This window comes from Drosophila elegans, unplaced genomic scaffold, assembly GCF_018152505.1.
Source record: "Drosophila elegans isolate 14027-0461.03 unplaced genomic scaffold, ASM1815250v1 contig_814, whole genome shotgun sequence".
Taxonomy (NCBI): Eukaryota; Metazoa; Arthropoda; class Insecta; order Diptera; family Drosophilidae; genus Drosophila; species Drosophila elegans.
In genome coordinates, this window is record NW_024546167.1 from 6,722,526 (window position 1) to 6,742,558 (window position 20,033).

General features: G+C 38.0%; 1 protein-coding gene across 2 annotated transcripts; it reads left to right on the top strand.

The window, feature by feature from the left end:
• The first annotated feature begins 2,973 nt into the window (after positions 1-2,973).
• On the top strand, positions 2,974-19,912 carry LOC108138055 (protein Wnt-7b). Of its 2 annotated transcripts, XM_017260031.2 has the most exons (7): positions 2,974-3,064; positions 4,269-4,714; positions 10,596-10,743; positions 11,157-11,235; positions 16,555-16,937; positions 17,230-17,689; positions 19,445-19,912. In XM_017260031.2, the coding sequence occupies exons 2-7, from the start codon at positions 4,509-4,511 to the stop codon at positions 19,630-19,632; spliced, it is 1,464 nt and encodes a 487-aa protein (XP_017115520.1). In that variant the 5' UTR covers positions 2,974-3,064; positions 4,269-4,508; the 3' UTR covers positions 19,633-19,912. The 2 variants fall into 2 exon arrangements, with proteins under 2 accessions (XP_017115520.1, XP_041566275.1); XM_041710341.1 differs by lacking the exons at positions 2,974-3,064; positions 4,269-4,714 and adding an exon at positions 10,484-10,516 and having other exon boundaries at positions 19,445-19,910.
• The last annotated feature ends 121 nt before the right edge of the window (positions 19,913-20,033 follow it).

Sequence of the window (20,033 nt, forward strand, 5' to 3'; positions counted from 1 at the left end):
CTAAATTATGGTGGCTCGTTTTTCGGTAACCCTGGGCGACGTCATTATGATTAATTTTTCATGGATTTTTCCTTTTTAATGAGCGCAAATTGTTTTGAACTTTGGCGAGGGCACACCTGCAGTCATAATATCCAATCGATGTTGTTTTGGAGGATTGGCCTTATTATGGCATCAGTGGGTGAGCTTATAATTATCTAGTTTTTTTTGTGGTTTGAAAAAAAGGAAGCCCTTTGATTATAAATAACATAACACGAATAGAATCTAAAAAAAATGTAACTTTCTAAAAAAATTATCGACCTGCAAAAAAAAAAAACACAAACATAGAAAATGTATAGCTCATAAATTATTAATTTTTCATTTTCTTTCTCCCACTTTTCAGGGATAAAATGTAAATTAAATATAGTTTATTATTAATTGACTAATAATTTATTTTCTAACTTTTCGAGAATACCAAGCTATAAAATCAGATTTTTGGAAACTCAAAGTATAAAATTCCAGTAAGTTTGCTCCCTAATTGGCATGAATTCACTAGATAGCTTTCCCTTTTTTGAAAATTCAATAAGAAAGCCACCCCTCGCCTGCAGTGGTATTCCATCAACACTTGCCATGGCCCAAATAATATCTGTGAAATTGATCTGATTGTAATTTAAACATGATGCTTAACCCCAGACCCGCGTCTGAGCGTTAACCCCCAACTTCGGCAACGGATTCCTTGTTCCGGTGGAATCCCTTACAGTTCACTGAACATTGGCAAAAACAATGATTCTACCCTTCTGTCCCTCAGCTGTCTGAGTCTGAGTCTGGTTGGTTGGTTGGTTAATCCTTTCGGTAATTTATGCGTCCCTCATCCGAAAAAGGCTGCCACTTACCGAACTAATCATCGGGCTGATTCCAACTCCTGCTTCTGATTCTGCTCCTGATCACGTCACGTGTCCTGCTCATTGCCAACATTGTTCTTGTTGTCGTCGTGGTTGTATTGTTTATTGTGACAATTCTTGTCAGCGGTCCAAGCAAATGTCAACGGCACATTGATGGATGTTCCTCTCGTCCGCCGGAGGCGATGGAAGGCACAAATGGCAGAACCCGGCCCAAAAGCAGTTGAAGCCACCGCCAGGTGATGGTGATTCATGGCAATTGTATGCGGTAGATGTGATGGTCAAACGCCCGTTGTTTGTCTCCGTTTTTTCCGCTTTTTTTTGTTTTTGTGGTTTCTTTTGCGGTTTGAGTGCCTGCAAAATGGATGGGGAAGTAAGCTGAATGAGATATGCAATGCTCGGGGTCGAAGCTGTTAACGGATAATTTTTAATGAGCTTTAACATTAACATTGTGCGCAAGTAGACGGAAAGGAATTTCCATTCAACAGCTAACAAGGCTAAGTACAAGCAATCATTTGAGTCAGAATTAAGGATCTTTAATATATTTTGTGCAGAAAAGATTCAATATAATGTAAATAGATTTCAAACATTAAACCGTTTTTCAATATTATTTTGTATAATATTATTTGTCAGTGACGTTGCCCCACAATTGGCATTATTAAATTTAATTTGACAGACAATTTATGATCGCCAAGTTCTTTTAATTGTATTAAAAATGATTAGTGACCCCGTTGTTAAGAATTTTCATTGATCTTTTAAGTGCACAGAACTTTTGTTACGTTAAATTTATTGTATATTTTTCTTTAAATAGGCACAACATATTGCATACGAAAACAGCTGGCAACAAGTGTCCCTTCAGCTCGCCCAGAAAATCCCTTTGAAGTGTAACAAGTAGCGAGTGAAAAGTCAAAGAGGGTTAAGTTCACGCAAACACACACACGGTCCAAATGAAAATAAAAGAAAAGCCGCCCGCCTAAACGACCCATATTTTGCACTGTTTCCTTATGTCCCCCAAAAACCCCCACACTTAACCCCTTGAACTAACTAAGAAAGCAGACGTGAATCAATTGCCTCGGCCTTTGTTTTTCGCCGCCTCGAGTATATAAATTAGCATATTTCAAAGGCAAGCAACAACAACAAAAGAACGAAATTGCAATAATTGGAGTCCTTGACAGGACAACAATGACATGAGAGTGAGGAGGACAGCGAGATGATGGCGACACTGCACCAGTTTCACTTTTGTTGTAAACCCTTTGATGTTCAGCAGAAGTGGCACTCGGTCGTGTGTCCTTGCCACAGCAACAAAAACACAAGGAGGCTGCTTAATCAGTCTTTAAAGGCCAGACAGGCAGTCAGGTGTCAAGATGCCGACAGGGGTTAAATCTTAAATCAATTAAATGCAATAAAAATGTGTTACTACAGCAGGAGTTTTATCAATTCAATTTAAAATAAATTAAAGGTTATACAAGAATATATTATGCTTTAAATGCCAGATATATTAAAATAAGTATAAAATAGTTTCAACCAAACTACTAGTTTTTTCTTTACGTTTACATAGTCAATTGTAACTATTTATGGGAAGTTATAATTGTTCAAGTTTTTATAAACCATTTTTATAACCATTATTATAGTGTCTTTACTAATGCATTTATAATCCTATCCCAATGTGTTAATTGGAGCGCATAATCAAGGATAACAAGGACTTTCTCTCGCATGCGATAAACGCAAACAGAATGAGCAGCCCTGCCTCAATATATCCTGTGTGTTTGTTGGTGTTTGCATCCTTTGATGTATTTGTACTTTCGCCAGCCAGTCGCTGAGCCAGGAATCGGGAATTCACCCTCCAACGGAAAGGCACGCGCACATTCCACATCCACCTCCCAACGAAAGTCCCACACTCATGAATCCGTAATTCCCAGGATAACACGCACAGGACAACGAGGCTGATGACGAGGACGATGCGAGGACAACGAGAATAGCCGACGATGTAGATGGCGATAACAACGAAGCCAGCCTATGTTTCAAATATTTCAATTTTAATTTGCATTTAGAGGCTGGCGAGCTTGGCTCTCGTGTCATAGTCGCGCGAATCGTTTAGCTGGCAGGACGTTCGTGTCCTGTGTCTTCCGTGCCGTAAATAAAAAGCATCCCATATCAATCACAATTCATATTTAATTTTTAACAAAAATGTGAGAAAAAAATATATATTAATAAATCAATCAATAAACTTAACTGCTTAATCTTTCAAATCTAAATATTTTGTGTGATAAATAATATATTAAATTAAAAACGAAAACATTGCTAAACCATATTAATTAAAAAAACATATTTTCCATTTTAACCTTTAAACAAGTAATAGCGAAAGAAATTAGTTGTAATTTAAAAGGGATCAGTATTTATTTAAAAATAATAATTTTTAAAAAGAATACAAATTCAATAAAATTGTTTAGATAAACACAAAAGTAAAAGTAAAAATTACATACAGTTAAATTTGAATAAGACTTCTTTTTGAAATGAAACAAGTCTCTAAGCTCTCCGCAATAGTCAAGAATATTTAAATAATTTAAATAATTAAAAAAAAAGAAAAACAGTTGTATAATTAACTTTTCAACTACCCAATTATTGAAAACCAATAAAATTTTAAATTAAATTCGCCATTCTTGGTTCGATTGCCACACACCAAGCAACAACCTTCCTAAAAAACCGCAAAACGAATCAAATCAAAGTACGCAAACCACCCAGAAACAGAAGCAAAGAGCAAAAACCGAGGAAAGACTTAATGCAAAACCTACAAGAATCCGAAACTTGTATTACAGACCAATCGGACAAACCCAGTCTCCTCTTGGTGCCGGGGCAAAAACGATTGTAAATGGGAAAAAATAAAAAAATAACGAATGTAACGACAAACATTACGAGAAAACGATTTTTGCTATCCAGCCAGTAGCCACAGAGTTGAGCTCAACGTTGAAAGCCAAGCAGATTGTCGAATGGTCGGTCTTCGGCCTTTGGTTAAGTGAAAAATTAAATTAATTCGAAGAAAATTGTGGTAAATGGAGAGACTGAAAGAAAGGAGTCCCCAAGAGCAATAAAATTTTAATCAAATCAATTTTGTGTAATAAGAAGAAAATCTGAATTGAGTTTATTAATTACTTACAAGACAAAAGTGACAACTTCAATTTAACAAAGGCCGATTATTGATTATTAATTAAAAAACTATATTAAAATAAATGACGTTATAATAAAGACGTTGACGGTATGCCTGATCAACAGAAAGGGAATTAAACTCTGATGATTCACTTAAAACGCACAAAAATTTTATATTTACTTCATGTAAATATTAAATAGCAAAAAACAAAACAAAATTTTTATTTGCATTTAAAATCTTTATTTTAGAAACTCTATTTGAGGCACTAAAACAATCCCCCAATTAAAGCAAAATTAACAAAAAATGTGAAAGACTTAGGACCAAAAGGAAAAGAGTTCAAGATATTTCAAATGAGCTCTACAAAATGTTTCCTGCTGCTCGGCCCCTGCAAACGAATTCAAATGCCCCTGCAACGACCAAAGATACGGTGCCCAGTGATAAATTAACTAACGAAAATGCAGTGCAATTAAACATTTGGCAGCAATTGTATGAAAATATATGCAAATCAAAGCCGAGCGATGACTGCGTGGCGAGCAACATCAAAAGGCCACGAGCAACAGCAACAGCAACAGCAGCAGCAGCAACAAGAAGTAGGAAGCAGCAGCAACAACCTGGTTGCCGCCACACCGGCAACATCGCGCCATTGCAATTTGCATTTAATTGTTGTGATTATCTTGGCCTGCTGCACACGTTGGTAAGTCCCAAGTCCCGAGTTCCATCCCATGCCCATTCTATCCTAAAACCAAATCCATCACCATTATTCACAAGTATGTAAAGCAAAATTCCGCACTGTAAAAGGCCTGTCGACAAATTAACTTCAAGTCGGCTCATTACGCCGTGTTTTATATATACGGTGGCTATTGCTGTTGGCGAGTTAATTAATTAAACGACAAGCAACAACAGCGAACAACGTATTAATCAATCGCGAGCTGGGAGAAACAGCTGTCAGCCGAAGGTGTTGGCATAATTAATATTGATCTAGTGATAGGCTAGGGAAATTAAGCTAACCTAATTGTGCCCGATTAACACGCGATTGTTGCGGTGTGGAAATTACATGGAGCGGAACAGGCTGTTCTCACCTTCACGCATGGTTTTTGGGAAATGAAACTGTGCTAATTGTTTTTAAAATGCGTTTTAAACATTTTACTTTGGTAACTATTTTATTTTACATTTAATAAGTATATCAGTTTCACAACTATATAAAAATCTTCTTTTTTATCGCCTAAAACATGTCACAAAGTTTTTAACTGGTCGGAGAAATATATATGGTTATATTATATTAAATAAGTTGTTTAATTCTTAAAAGAGTTCAATTAACTTTTTGTAATATAAAAATAAACAAATTTTTAAATTGGTTGAAGTAAGACTCTTTGAACAGTTATGGAAACTAAATTTTTTACATATTTTCAAACACAAACATTAATGTTTATAAATGTTTTTTTTTTTTCGAATAAAATTCTTTTGATAAGGAAGTCAAATAAAAATATCTACAGATTTACTAAATTTGTGATATGATATGATTAATTTCCTTACAAATTCTTTTGAAAAATGATCGATTGTTTGGCTAATACATTCGCCGACTAACAAACCTTACTGGTGGCCATGCAAACAAAAATGGCAACTTACATGTTAGACCAGGCCAAACAACGACCGCCATTTTAGAAGGCAAATAAAATTGCCAACGGCTCCCGTGGCAGTGGATGATTGGAGTTGGGATTGCAGTCTGTCGCTGGATAGGGATCGGAATCGGAATCCCCTCCAATGTTCGCAGTTGCTAAACCACGGGGGCCTACACACAATTGAGCTCAGCTCATTCCAAATTGCAGGGTGGTCCCCGGTACTCAAGTTTTATAATGCGCCTGGGTCGCTTGTCAATCTCTCGATTTTCCATGTGCGCAGTGAGGCGGAGCTGGGAACAGGGTCCATAATCCATGGAGCAGGGAGCATCAGGGAGCAGGGATGGATGCTGGATGCTGGATACTGGATGCTGGTTGCATTACTTCGCCTTGCCTGACTGGTTGCCTCGCCTAGTAGTTGCAGCTTGTTAATCTCGTTACTCTCGTTGTTGTCATACACTAACGAAAGGTACTTTACGCTATTACCCATATCCTGTGAATAAAAATTAGTTTGGTTTTAGTAGGTCTAGCCAGGTTTTCAGTGTCATTTTAATAATTCAACATAAAAATGTAATACTCGATATTTCTTTAGAGCTACTAATGTTACTGTATGCGCCAATTACATTGATGAATTGCACAAACACTTTTTTTAAAATTCAAAGTATACTTTTAATTATTATAATTATAATAACCATACCTTTACAAACTTAATTTATTATTGTTAATTTTATTTTTCTTTAAATCTTTCATGTTGTTTCAAAAAAAGCTAAAGAGTTTGATCATTTTAAAAGTAATATTATTTTTGATTTTTGCTTACCTTACCTTTTTAACAAATTTAAGAACTCCAAAGAATCATTTTAAAGCGATCAGTGCGTAAGGGTGTTGACGTCTTCAAGTCCCAGAGTAATTCAACCTTTTTCAGTTCCTTGGGGTTGTCAACATACTTTTTGCTCAGCTTGTTGAGACTGCAGCAGTGCAGCAATGCAGCGATGTTGCAACTGAAGTGCAGCCTGCAATTCGCTGGCGTTGTTGTTGCTCTTCTCGTCGTTGTTTTCGTCATCCTTGTAGTTGCAACGTCATAATTGCAACGCATAATGAGGCCCACACATGTGTGGGTGCGTCACAATTTCGCCCGTTTGAAATGCAAATGAATTGCCGAAGTGCCACGCCTCCGGGTCGCCAGTTCTGCAGTTTGCAGCTTAATTGGGTGCACACACACCCACCGAACAGAACACCTGCGCACAGGTAAGCCAACACTGCAGCAGATTTCACACGTTCAAGGGTTCTTCAGGTGTTTTTTTCTCCCATCACCTCCAACTTGAAGTAAATTTATTTATGAGCCAAAAGTTGCTAATTCACCAGGCGCTTTCGCCGGCCAGCATAATATTGTTCTGCGCAAATCAATGCTTACCAATTTTGACTTGCCTCACTATATTCTTAAGCATAACTTTGTCAAAACAGACCAAAAATAAAGTGATTCTTATTTATGGTCTCACAGATAATTTAATATTCAATTGAATTGAATAACTATAACATTTTTACAAAAATTAAACACCGCTTTAAAAGGAATTTTCTTAAAAAATGCATATTTCTGCAATCAAAGGTTTTTGAGTTAAAGAAAATATTTTCTTTCATTTATTATATAAAAAAATATTAAAAATGTGTTATTCTTTAAATTTAATGCCTAACTAGCTTACCGTTTCCATTTAAAAGTTTGGGATTTCTAAATTAAAACAGAATTAAAGACATTGCTTAGGTTCGCCTTATGCTTTTTTCCGACTACGACTATTTTTTCATCATTCTTAACAAACCATTATTTATAATCCCTTTAAATTTTGTAAACCCATTCTTTTTTTATATTTTTGGTGATGCAAACTTAAAAACTTTGAAAATATGTTATAATTGAATTTAATTGCCAAAAAAGACTCTTTCTGGGTATGGAAATGAAATATTTTTTATGCCGGATCACCCTGTACGAACGGATTAGATCAAAGACATTCCTAGCTGTTGCTGCGGTCGCCCGAATTCAATCCCCCCTTCCAGCCCAAACAAACTGTTCAGGAATGTCTCCACCAAAGTTATCTGCCCGGCCTGAAATGCTTCAATCTCCGGCTATCCGTCTGTATCTATCTCTGTGTGGGAAATATTGTTTTGCCTAACTGGCTTAGGCTAGCTGAATAACAAAGATTGTGTATATATAGTAAAGTTCGCTGAAGGCATAAGCCGAAATAGCAGCAGAAATCCTTGATTTATGCATGGGCTACCGTTTGACAGACCCAGACAAAAAAAATAAGAAATATATAAAAAGGGAAAAAAACGGGAGAAAAAGTCTGGCTGTGGCGGCGCCTATTAAAGCCTCAATCTTTTTATGGCATTTCAATAGAACTCGAGAATCATCGAGCGTGAGAAAGGACTGTAGCAGTTATGAAAATCGAAATTAAATTTAGAGCTGGCCAGTTGCCGGCTTTTATCTTGGCCCCAACACTCTTTGAGTCTGATAAGCAAACGTCTTCGCTCCTTTTCGAGGGAACAACGATCGATAAATTTTATAAGCGAATCAATTGCATTGCTATCGCATCGCGTGAAATACGCAAACGAAGAATCTGGGAACTGAACTGGCTTGAAATGCATGACTCAGAGTCCTCAGACCGGCGGATCAGGCACTTTGAGTGCACAGAAACAAATTTATAAAATTACATTTAAAAAAATCATACTTCTTAGATGTTAAAATAGAGCACGTTATTATTATGATATTTTATTATCCACTTATGATTGGGTGTATAAAAATAAATTATCGTCAAATACATTTTTATAAATTAGTATTGTAAAGTAAAGTCAAATAATCTACTCATTTAATATTATTATATTATTTAAAACGGTAGCCAAAGAAAAAACAAATATTTGCTTTTATATATTCGATGATGTGAGCTTAAATAATTTTTTTTTAGTGCACTGCTCTTTCTCTCTTTACGTTTGCTTATCAGTTTTATTGAAGTCGGCAAATGGCATCGGCAATGGTAACTAAAAGCCATATGCTTTATAAAGCTGTTAACAAAATGTGCATCAGTTTAAATTCTTTATCTGGCGAGATGTCTGGCCCGCATTGCATATTCACATTCGTATCGCAGAAACGTCAGCCAATTAAAATGCATTTTGCCCAAGAAGTTGTTCGGGTTTTTTAATCCTCGTTTTTCCTGGCTTGATATTTAAATTGCAGTTTTGTTGCTTCGATTGGTAAATACCGATGTGGGAAAGTTAGAACTGTTGACTCAATAACTTTTTTATTAGATTCAAATTATGTTTGTTGGCATTTAAGATAATATTTGAAATTAAATTTTCTGTTTTTTGTAAGGCCGTAAAAAATCATTAAATATTGTAGTCGTTGGTAACGGTCTTAATACTTTTGATAAACTTTAATTGATGAAAATCACTGGTGAATGGGATAATAATTTAGGCTATTAGTTTATGAATTAAAATTTTTTCTGGTATTAAATTTTAGTTCCAAAAAAGTAATATTTTCAGTCCTTTGGGAACTTTATATGTGAATTCAGCACTTAAAGCGACAAATTTCTTAAATTATATGAACCTGCTGTGCGTATCTTGACATCTGCTGATCTCGGTTGGCTAAATCAACGACTGCAGTTACGTTGAAGCTGCGAATGGCATACAAATGAGGCGCAATGCCGATGAGGATCTCTAAATCTTCGCGTCTTTGCAGCACAGAGACGTGTGTGAAAATGGCACGTTTCCACATTTGAGGCATTTTTGTTCGTTTTTCCTACACGCGACGTGCCACAATTAACCCCGCGAGGAAGAAGCAGCAGCAGCAGAGAGTAAGTCTGGGCATTAAGAAAATATATATTTACCAACGATTTTAAGCTGCAGACGCCAGACGCACATCACGTATACGCCCGGTATTCCTCGCTGCGTGTCGTAGATCAACGCGATTTCAACGCGATTCCAAAGCGATGCAAGTCGCGATGTGGCAACAACTTTACCCACAACATCAGCTGAAGTTAGACCTATGGCTAAAGTCAGATGAAGTTGTTCAACGTCAACTGGCACTCACTCACATACTACATCAGGAAAATAAATCGAAAAAAAACTCGTATCTGTATCTCTGGCCAAAGATCTGAACACCTCGGCTCAGCTTAACTCAACTTAGCTGACCTTGAATGCCACGGCCCGCTCTTAAATGGGTTCAGTCGGGAGCGAAATTGTTAACCCTCTTTACGAACATATATAATATGTCGGATATTAACTTTAAAGACATTAAAAAAAAAAGAATTACATACATTCCAATAGCATAAATCGAAATTCAAATTATTTGGAATAACTGTTGAAGATTAAATCAATATTTTTGAATAAGTCCAAGCATCTAAGCGGTCCAAGTGGTTAAGTATTTCATTTTAATTTCCCTTTTAACAGAGAATTATAGATTATTTAATAATAGGTTAGTTGGTATTGTAGGGTTAAGAATCGTACATCTAGTCCAGAGTTTATTTTGGTTGCTGCAGACGGTAGTGAATCATCGCCCAGCAATTTGACAAAAAGATTTATGACAAACTTGGTAACAAAAATTATATTTAGCTACTGTCTCAACCAGCTTCGCTGTGAATAGCTCGATTAAATCTCAGATGAAATAAAAGCAAATTTAATTTCACATCTAGAGAAACGAAAACAAAATGAAATTAAATTAGTTTAGTCTTTTTTTTGGGGTTTCTTCTGCGGTTTGTGCCAGCCACTCAAGGTTAATTACGGTTTCGAATTGTTGGGTTCAGTTTTTCGGAGCATTTATTGCCAACTGCGGTTGGTAGCTGTAATCAAATTTTAATTGGATTTAAAATTCTGGGCCCAAGCAAGCAGAGTCGTTGAAAAATGTTCTCATCGTTTATTTAGAACATTTCATTAGGATTCTTTGCTTATTTTTTGCTTATTATATTTGTAATTTCGTTTCAGGCTCTATGGCTTGCCGGATGGCCGTGCCACCTGCCGTTCAGTGCCTGGATTGAGCAAGGATCAAGTGGAGCTCTGCTACAAGGCCAGTGATGTGACGGCGGCAGCTCTCGAAGGACTCGACATGGCCATACGTGAATGTCAAATTCAGGTGGGTAAATACCCTCAGAAAAGATATTTTCAATGTTTTCCAATTGTATTTTCATAATTCAAGTGCATATCACAGTAATTTAATTATTTCGGTTTGCGCAGAGTCATTAAACTACCTTTTCGAAGCCGAAACATTAGTTGGCTTTAAATATTTACAACTATCAAAAACGTAAATTAAATTTGATTGAAAGAAGTCTAATTCATTTACAACTGAATAAGGTGGTATACAATTTATTTAGGTGGTGTAAACGGGGCAAGAAATTCAGTTTTCGATTTGTTTTGTGTAGTGAAAGTAATCAAAGTAAAAAAAAACTCAAAGGTACTTTGATGGCACATTTTCCCTATGTCTAAATGAACTCCTTAACCGTTGAATACCATTAAAATTCCCCTATTTTGACTGCATTCTCCCAACAGTTTCAATGGCATCGCTGGAACTGTTCATCGCTGAGCACAAAGAGCCGCAATCCGCATGCCTCCAGTTTGCTGAAGAAAGGTGAGTTGACCGAGAGTTTCCCAGGTTCAGGTTGCCGCCAGTGGTGGCAGTGGTAGCCGTGGCCTAAAGCCATTAAGCTGACACTAAAATGTGCAGTAAGCGTGGCTCAGCTTTCACGCAAACAAAATCGCTTTATGACCGGCCCGAGCCCGAGTCGCCAACTAAAGTCCGCCAACTGTCAACGAGTTTTGCGGTTCAGAAAAGTCGAGGGCTGGGGCATTGGGTGGGGAAAAGCAAAAACACTGCCGGCCCACACGCAAACCGCTAGGCAAAGAGTCTAATTAAAATTGTCCATAGCGGAGACGTTTGGTCAAGCAGACAATGTCCGAAGCTATTAACCGCCGCATTATTAGACACGACATGGCACAAAAGCCACAGCAGCAACACAATCCCAGCTTCTAATGCCCTCACACAGGAAACATTTTATGAGGCTCTTAATCACACTTTGCATAATAAATGGTAAGCCTTCAAATTTTTAAAAACTATTCACACATTCTTTAGAAAGTTACAAAAGTTATTAAGCCTGGTTGTTATATTGCTGATTTTTGAACTGGCCTTAAAAGTCTCGGGTAATTGTAATAATTAAAAAACGTTTATATTTCATAAAAGTAAATTTATTTACTTTAAACTTTTAAAACTTATATTAATAATAACAAAATAAGAATATAAAAAGTTGTTTAATATTTTATACTGAATACATTTAGAAAGCATTTAAAAATCGTACGTTTTCATGGTTAGATTCGCACTGATATTAAAAAAACGTATAATTATACCCACATATTTCTGAAGGTTTGATTAAACTTTAAACTTTGATTCCGTTATATGTATATTAAAATATTTTTAAACAAGTATATATTTTTTTTCTGTGCACTCATCTCACCCGGACTAGATCAAATTTCTATGTGGCCGAGTAAGAGTGTTGAGTGGACCTTGTTCTGAGGCCTGGGACCCACCGTTTTGTCACAGCCCGGTGCATCGCATCGCGAAAACGTCGGCTATGCGAACTTTGACTTTGATATCTTAATCTGTCCGCCGGGCATTGTGTTACCCAATCCGCCGTTTGAAAACCCACGCGGCGTGTGCCTTATGACGGATAGATCACACACATGCACCACTCTCCATAGCCCATCTAAATACAACAAAGGGGAGCCGCATTCTAAGCCCCTTTTGTTGGCCGGGCCAACAAGTAGCGGTAACTGTGATCACAGGCGCCGATCTCGGGTTTTCTGCACAATTGAAAGCTTCTTATTTTCCCGTTGACTACTGTTATGAGTCATGATTTCATTGGGATGGGTTGACACTATCATTTGGGTTTTTCACAACAAAAACACCTAACACTCCATGTGGAAGTCCTATATGTTCTCAAAATCAATGAAATGTCCATTAATTATTTAAACATAACATAAAAATTTATAAAACATAAAATTTATGTTAAGCCATTAAGTTAGTAGGCAAAATATAATAACTTTTTTTAAAATCCTTAAATTGTTGTGTCACTTTCCCAATTTAGTACTAGTACATATCTACTACTAACGAAATAATTTAGTTTGGCCAAACACTTTGGCAGTCCTATGGAAATAAACACAACGCTTTAACCAGAAAGCTTCATTAGTTAAATTATGCATCATACGATTGCTGTAAAAATGCCAAAAACGAGGGAATGAAAGGCGAAGGAGCTGCGGTTGAAGAAAACACAATGGAAATGGGCAAAATGGCGGCACTGCAATCCAGATGCAAACGATATATAGCCGGAGATGTTCGGCAGATTTCTCACAAATTTCAATGCGACAGGCGACAACAACGGCAAACAGAAGCTAAAAGGGAAAGGCCCAGGGGCCACTGCCTCTGTCTCAGCCTCAGCCTCATCTCGTTTTCGTCTTTCGTACGGCGTAATTTATTTGCATTCATCGTATAAATTATATTGTAAGCAAACCACTTCATTCAATTTCAATTTAAAAAATTGTTATCTCCGTTGACGGATGCTGCCGCATCCACTGACAACGGACAGTCGAGTCAAACGAATGCTTTTTGGAGAGGAGAAGACAGGACAGGACAGTCCTGGGAATGGATATGGGATGTGGAAACGGAATTGGACTTGGAATTGGAATTGGACACGGACAGAGTCCCAACATTGTCATTGTCATTCCTCTGATGTGATTATCAGCATAGTTCCCGTTTCCTAATCTGACCAAATTTCGTGGTACCAAAACTTATCGCTTTCCATAAAAAATAGATTTTCTTTAAGTGGAACATTTTTTTAAATATACCTTTAATCCGTATCAAAATTTTTTAAATCAAATTGAAGAGGTTTTTAACCTTCTTATCCTTTAATACTGTAATAAAACCTTATTAGAACCATTGAATTTTTTAACTTTTGTATTTTATTATAATTTTGATTAATATGTTTTTAAAATTAGGTCAAGTTCTCAAAGTAACAAACTAAAAAATCTAAAAGTTGAGTTTCCCAATGAAAATGGGATGGAAATTCCGATGCTTTTGAGAATTGGGGGATCTTTAACCAAATCATTCCATTACATATTATTTGCATTCGGGGGCATGGCAGCAGATCGAGGCAAATGCCAAAACGGCGGGTTAAAGTTAACAACATTGCCGAAAAGACAATGCCGAACCATAAATCTCCAAATGCATGCCACACCAGCAGCAGCAGCAACAGCACCGCCAGCAGCAGCACTTCCAAGTAACTCTCGACTAGCCTTCAGCCAATATGGTAAACCCAAGCTTATGTCACTGACATGTCTGAGGATCGTCCGTCCGTCGGTCAGACCGCTGTCCGTTTGTCCGGTTGTCCGTTTGTCAACCCGGTCCGTTCGTGCGTCCATTAAATAAGGAAGGAACTGCACATAACGAGAGTCAATATTGACAGGCCAACAGCAACGCGTGCAACGATCGCGGCCAGCGAAGACGACTTATAAGGGCAGAAAGGCAGCCACAAAGTCAGGGATCGATTCGATGGACGGACATTGGACATTGGACATTGGACATCGGACAGTGGACCGTGGATAGTGGACATGGGACATGGAACCTCAAGATCGGAGGCCAGCGATGGGGCGACCAAGTGAAACGAAACAAATCAAGTCGCCCGGTCGCCGAGTCGCACAATGACTGACAATCGAAACGGCGCACGGACAGGTCAACTATTTTGCATACATCTACTATAACTTATGGAACTCGTCGATCGTCGATCGTCGCTACGTCGTCGTTGCAGATCGCTGATCTTGGATTGGGTTGCTGCTACGGCTGCTGCTGCTGCTGCTACCATGCATTATTGTCAATCAAGTGGAGCGGCAGTGGGAGGGGAAACCCCTCCTAAAGGCTGCAACACAAAGTAGTTAAAGGATTACCTACACTCAAAACAAAGTCACCAAAGAAGGGATCGGCTTTTTTTACTCGCCTGATAAAAAAATGAGTCATGTTTGTTTCATTTGACAGAAATATTTTAAATTAGGAGATAAGTAGTTTGTATTTATAAAACTTAAAATGCGTCAAGAAACAAAGTTGTTTAGGAACTAAATCACTTTAAAAATATATTTTAATTTATATTTTTTGAAAAGGAAAAAAAAAGAATAATAAAGATTTAATTTAAAATTTCTTTTTAATTTTAGTAATGCAAGGACAAGCACTTTTCAAATAATTATAATAATAATACATAATTTTAATAAAACATATCTTTTAGTGTGCGTTTTAAGAACGACCTTTATCCGAGGACCTCTCTTTTTCTCTCTCCGGTTTCTCTCGGCCTGTGACAACAAGCGAGCGACGTATGTCGCAAACAATTACTTGGGATTGCAACACGCGGGACAGGAGACTTGGAATTGGAGACTGAAGACTGAAGAGTGGCGACAGGGGACAGGGGAAGGGAGCTCCGGACTCTGGCGGAGATCGAGACAGGTCGCCAGGCTGGCCTCCCGAACTCGGCTTTCTGGCCAATTTATGCGCAAGGCGGTGAGAGATCGCGAGATCGGTAGATCGGTAGATCTCGAGACCCCAAGGCATTGTCAAATGTAACTGTTGCCAATGATGTGATTTGGATTTGCAAATGGCCCGAGAGGGGACGGCCAGACAAACAAAGCGTGCATAAATCAAGTCAGCGATCAACGATCGACGATCAGCGATCATTGATCAGTGATCAGTGAAAAGCGGGAGTGGAGAATGCGAAGTGGGCTGGGGCTACTGTTCGTCGATGCCTTGATTGATGGCGTCTTAATCGTCAATCAAATGCGCGCTACACACACAATTTCCAATTGCACTTGCATTGCAATCGATCGCCAGTTGGATCACTGGAACCCCCGATCTGTACGACAACTTGTCACAACATTGACATTTGCATTCGTGCGCATCCTGAGTGACGGACTGGCCAACTTGACTGACTGACTGATTGCTTGACAGCGGCTTGAAGGAGAGGAGTCTGGATTTGGATTTCGAATCGCATTCGAATTCGCGACCCCAGAATGATGCAAGCCTGTCACACTGACATATGTACTGTCGCCGATTCGGAGATCTCTCTCACTGCGTTTGGCATTATGCAAAGTGGCGCTGGCCATTTGCATGTCAATCGCTTGACAAATGTTGCCAACTTTGGGCCACTCACGGCCATGTCGACCATGATTAACGTCAGTATTTTTGACAGCCATTTGACAGCTGCCAGCGCTGCATAAGGCATTTCAAATAATACACTTGCAGAATATTAAGATCTATTGTTATGAAATTTTATAGATTTTAGGCTGAATTTCAGCAATGTTTGTTTATACTTAACGCTTGCCCAAAGTTAAAATATAATAATGAAGAAATATGTAAATGTCAACTGGATTACTATTTATTTTAATTTCACACCTTTTTGTAAGCAATCAATCAATTTGCATAAGGATACCGTTTTAAATGTTCTTCAAAAAAATATTTTTCAAAGAAATTATTTCTGTTTATTTATAAAAATTTATTGATCATTTTTGGCATAGATGGTAAATTGTCTTCTTGATAAGAAAATGGAAAAGTACAAATTTCGCACGTCTCTGGGCCATTTTCTTATCTCTATTTAATATTTATTTTTGCAAGTGGATCACAGCCTTGGGTGGGTGTGGACTGCATCATTAAAAGTGTTCTTGCCACAGTCTCTTTGCTTTGAGCTGTTGTCAAAGCTGAAATGCCGCTGAATTCCCAGGGCGACGACTGCTTCGAATGCAGCGTTAAAAATAACACCGCATAAATTGCAATAGTGGGCAATGATTCCCCTGGGCAGGACCTCCGACTCCAACTGCGACTTCGATACCAATACCGATTCTTTAAATTTCTTAACCGTTTTAGGCTACCGGGAGAGTGCGTTCGCCTTTGCCATATCGGCTGCCGGGGTGGCACACAGTGTGGCCCGCGCCTGCAGCCAAGGCCGTTTGATGTCCTGCGGCTGCGACCCCACCATCAATCGCAAAACGCTCAACAAGAACCTGCGCCAGTCGCTCGACAAGGAGAAGAAGCTGTTTCTCCAGTACTTGGAAACGAACCAGATTCTAACGCCCGAGGAGGAGAAGAAGTACGAGCGCTCCAAGATCGCCAGTCGCTGGAAATGGGGCGGCTGCTCCCACAACATGGACTTTGGCGTCGAGTACTCCAAGCTGTTCCTCGACTGCCGTGAGAAGGCCGGCGACATTCAGTCGAAGATCAATCTGCACAACAATCACGCCGGCAGAATAGTGAGTTTCGCTTTTCAACTGTTAAAGAAAAAAAATATTTGTTTTACAAAATTAGTTAATTGATTTTAAAGCAAAACGAGGCACATTTATAAATGAACATAATTTCCCTAAAAATAATAGAAAAAAAGTCTGTCATATTTTGATAAATAAATGATTTTTAAAATGTATAAAATAAAAGCAAATCGTTATTAAAGTTGTACATAAATTACAAAATTTCCATAACATGTAAACTAAGCTTTTTTTTTATTTTAATATTTAAATTTAAGCCATTTTTTCATACATACTTTTCCAGGCCGTCTCCAACAACATGGAGTTCCGCTGCAAGTGCCATGGAATGTCCGGCAGCTGCCAGCTGAAGACCTGCTGGAAGTCGGCCCCCGACTTCCACATCGTTGGCAAGGTGCTGAAGCACCAGTTCCGCAAGGCCATTCTCGTCGATCAATCGAATCTTGGCAACGGGGAGCCCGTGGTCGTTTTGAAAAGGGCGCGCAATAAGAAATCAAATGGAGGCAGCGGCTCGGGATCCAGCTCCCCCGATCTGGACACCGCTGATGCATCTGGGGGTCCCGATGGAGGAGGAACGGGCAGTTCCGAGTCACGACGACACGAGGAACTCGGAGTGGAGCGGGGCTCGCGGCAACCAAGTGCCGATAAAAATGCAGCAAGGATGGCCCGAAAACTGGAGACATCGCTGTTCTACTATCAGCGCTCGCCAAACTTTTGTGAACGGGATTTGGGAGCTGATATACAGGGTAAGTTAGTTATACATATTTTTGCATACCAAAAAATAAAAAATTGTGTTCTTAAATAAAATTAAATAAAATTAAAACATTTTACTTTAATCTTACATTGTTCAATTAACAAAGTTCAGACTAATCGACTAATTTATTAATTTATTAATTCAAAAAGTCTGGAAATAAGTAAATATTTTTTAGAATTTTGGTTACACCTTCGAATAGCTATTTACAATTTAAATATATAAATAAAATTTAAGTAATCATGTTACTTTTAATTCTTATTTTATTTCTAATTTCCAATGATATTATATTGAATATATGGCTTTATGCGTCCCAAGTTCCTCCCTCTTCTTGTACAGTTTAAGCCACAAATTTTTTTAAGCTCCTCCCCATCAATTTCATTACCTATTAAATTAATTTACAATTTCGTTGCTAAAAAAATTCGTTGCAACTAATTAAAAATGATTTACCGATACGAACCGAACGATAAATTTGATTTGCCTCTAATAAATAAATCACAAATGCAAATTAACAACAGCAGCAACCGCAAGTGCAACAAAAGCAAAAATGTTTTTTAAACGGGCTACCAAACATGCCACATAATTCACGAAAAAAATGCGACAACGACGCATGCGCACAGCAGCTCAGTTTAGCTTAGCTCTGGCTCAGTTTGGATCGGATTGGATCGGATCAGCTTAACTCAGTTTCGGAATGTTTAAAGCAGAGGCTGAGGCAGAAACATCAATAGGGGTTTTAATTTAATAAGTTTTTGAAAATATTGATACTAAATAATATATAGCAAAAATAAAGTTTCTTGTCAAAATCTTTATTCCAAGCAATTATCAAAAAAGGTTATAAATATAAAGTCTTCGCTCTCAAAAAACAATTGCTTGGTTAAAATTTAAGTCCCTTAAAACCCCTTTTTGTTTCTCGTCTGGTTTGTTGGTATCGAATGGAGTTGAGGCACGTTCACATCGAAAACGACGTCTAACTGCCACTTGCAATTTTCGTTAGCCATTTTGCTGTTGACACATTTGCAAATTATCAAAAGTTGCTGCTCCGCCGGCGACTGGCAGCAGTTTAAAAGTGTTAATTACGACGCAAATTTATAATTAATCGCCGGCTTAGTCCGGTAGTATTACCTCCAGCTCCAGTGAACTGGGGACTGCGGAGTGCGGACCAGCCCATCGGGCGTTTTGATTCATGTGCTCGTGTCCGGTGTCGTGTGTAGGCAAATGATGGCAATTAACGCTGGCAATTATCGTCCAACAAACAATTGTGATACTTTGTTTATGCTTTAGTTTAATAGTTTATTTATGGACTTTTAATAGCTTGTCCTCCAGTAGGAGGGATTAATTGCGATACACTCATGGTATAAGCAATTTGTATTTGCTTACAGTTTGAAAACTGTCGATTCATTAACATTGTGTTATTTAGACCTACGCAAATTGGTTTTTTTATTGATAGCAAACAAACCTTCCATTCCTTATTTATATATATTTTTATAATCCCTTATCGTATCGAACTTATAAGCAAATAAATTCTTGAAATGTTTTACGACATATAAACTTATATTCAAAGGGCTTAACCTCCTGGTTGTTTGTTTTTTATTTAGAATTTTATTTGTAAGTGAAGTGCTTACAAATTTAATTATGATAACAAATTTTATTACGATAATTTTGAATGCAATTTATCTATTTTTTGGATTCTTTGGATTTTTGATTGGTTCTTATATATTAGGAAGTATTAAACTCACATTTTTATCCACAGGCACTGTGGGTCGAAAGTGCAACCGGAACACCACCACCAGCGACGGATGCACCTCCCTCTGCTGTGGGCGTGGCCACAGTCAAATCATCCAGCGGCGGGCGGAGCGGTGTCACTGTAAATTTCAATGGTGCTGTAATGTGGAGTGCGAGGAGTGCCACGTGGAGGAATGGATTAGCATATGCAATTGAGGAAAATAGAGGAAACGGGAAGGCAGGGAGTGAGCGGGAGCCTCAACCACAACCACGCATAAGAAAAGACTTTTCTTCAATCTAACAAAACTTTACACACAAATCAGTATTAAAGAAACAAAAACATAACATACGCAATAGGGCAAACATCAATAAACGTGTGTAAATGCAATGCTTAGTTTAACAATCTCCAGCCATTTGGAATACGTATAAATATATTTTGTAAATACGAATAATAAGATGCATAATTAGTCTGTCAATCAGCTGACTTTCACTCGCGTTGGCAGTTTTGCTTTCACCTGGCGCTTTACCCACCTGTGCCTCTTATTTTGCTCTTGCACGTGAATGTCGCCGCTGCTAATTGAATTAGCCAGCTAAATAGTTGTCCAAGGTGTGCACCC

What these genes read in the sequence shown, in the direction of transcription:
- LOC108138055 (XM_017260031.2), top strand. Translation starts at nt 4,509, where the DNA reads ATGAAAATATATGCAAATCAAAGCCGAGCGATGACTGCGTGGCGAGCA. An exon ending in TTGGCCTGCTGCACACGTTG is followed by an intron (nt 4,715 to 10,595) that starts GTAAGTCCCAAG and finishes ATTTCGTTTCAG; the next exon opens with GCTCTATGGCTTGCCGGATG. An exon ending in ACAATCACGCCGGCAGAATA is followed by an intron (nt 16,938 to 17,229) that starts GTGAGTTTCGCT and finishes ATACTTTTCCAG; the next exon opens with GCCGTCTCCAACAACATGGA.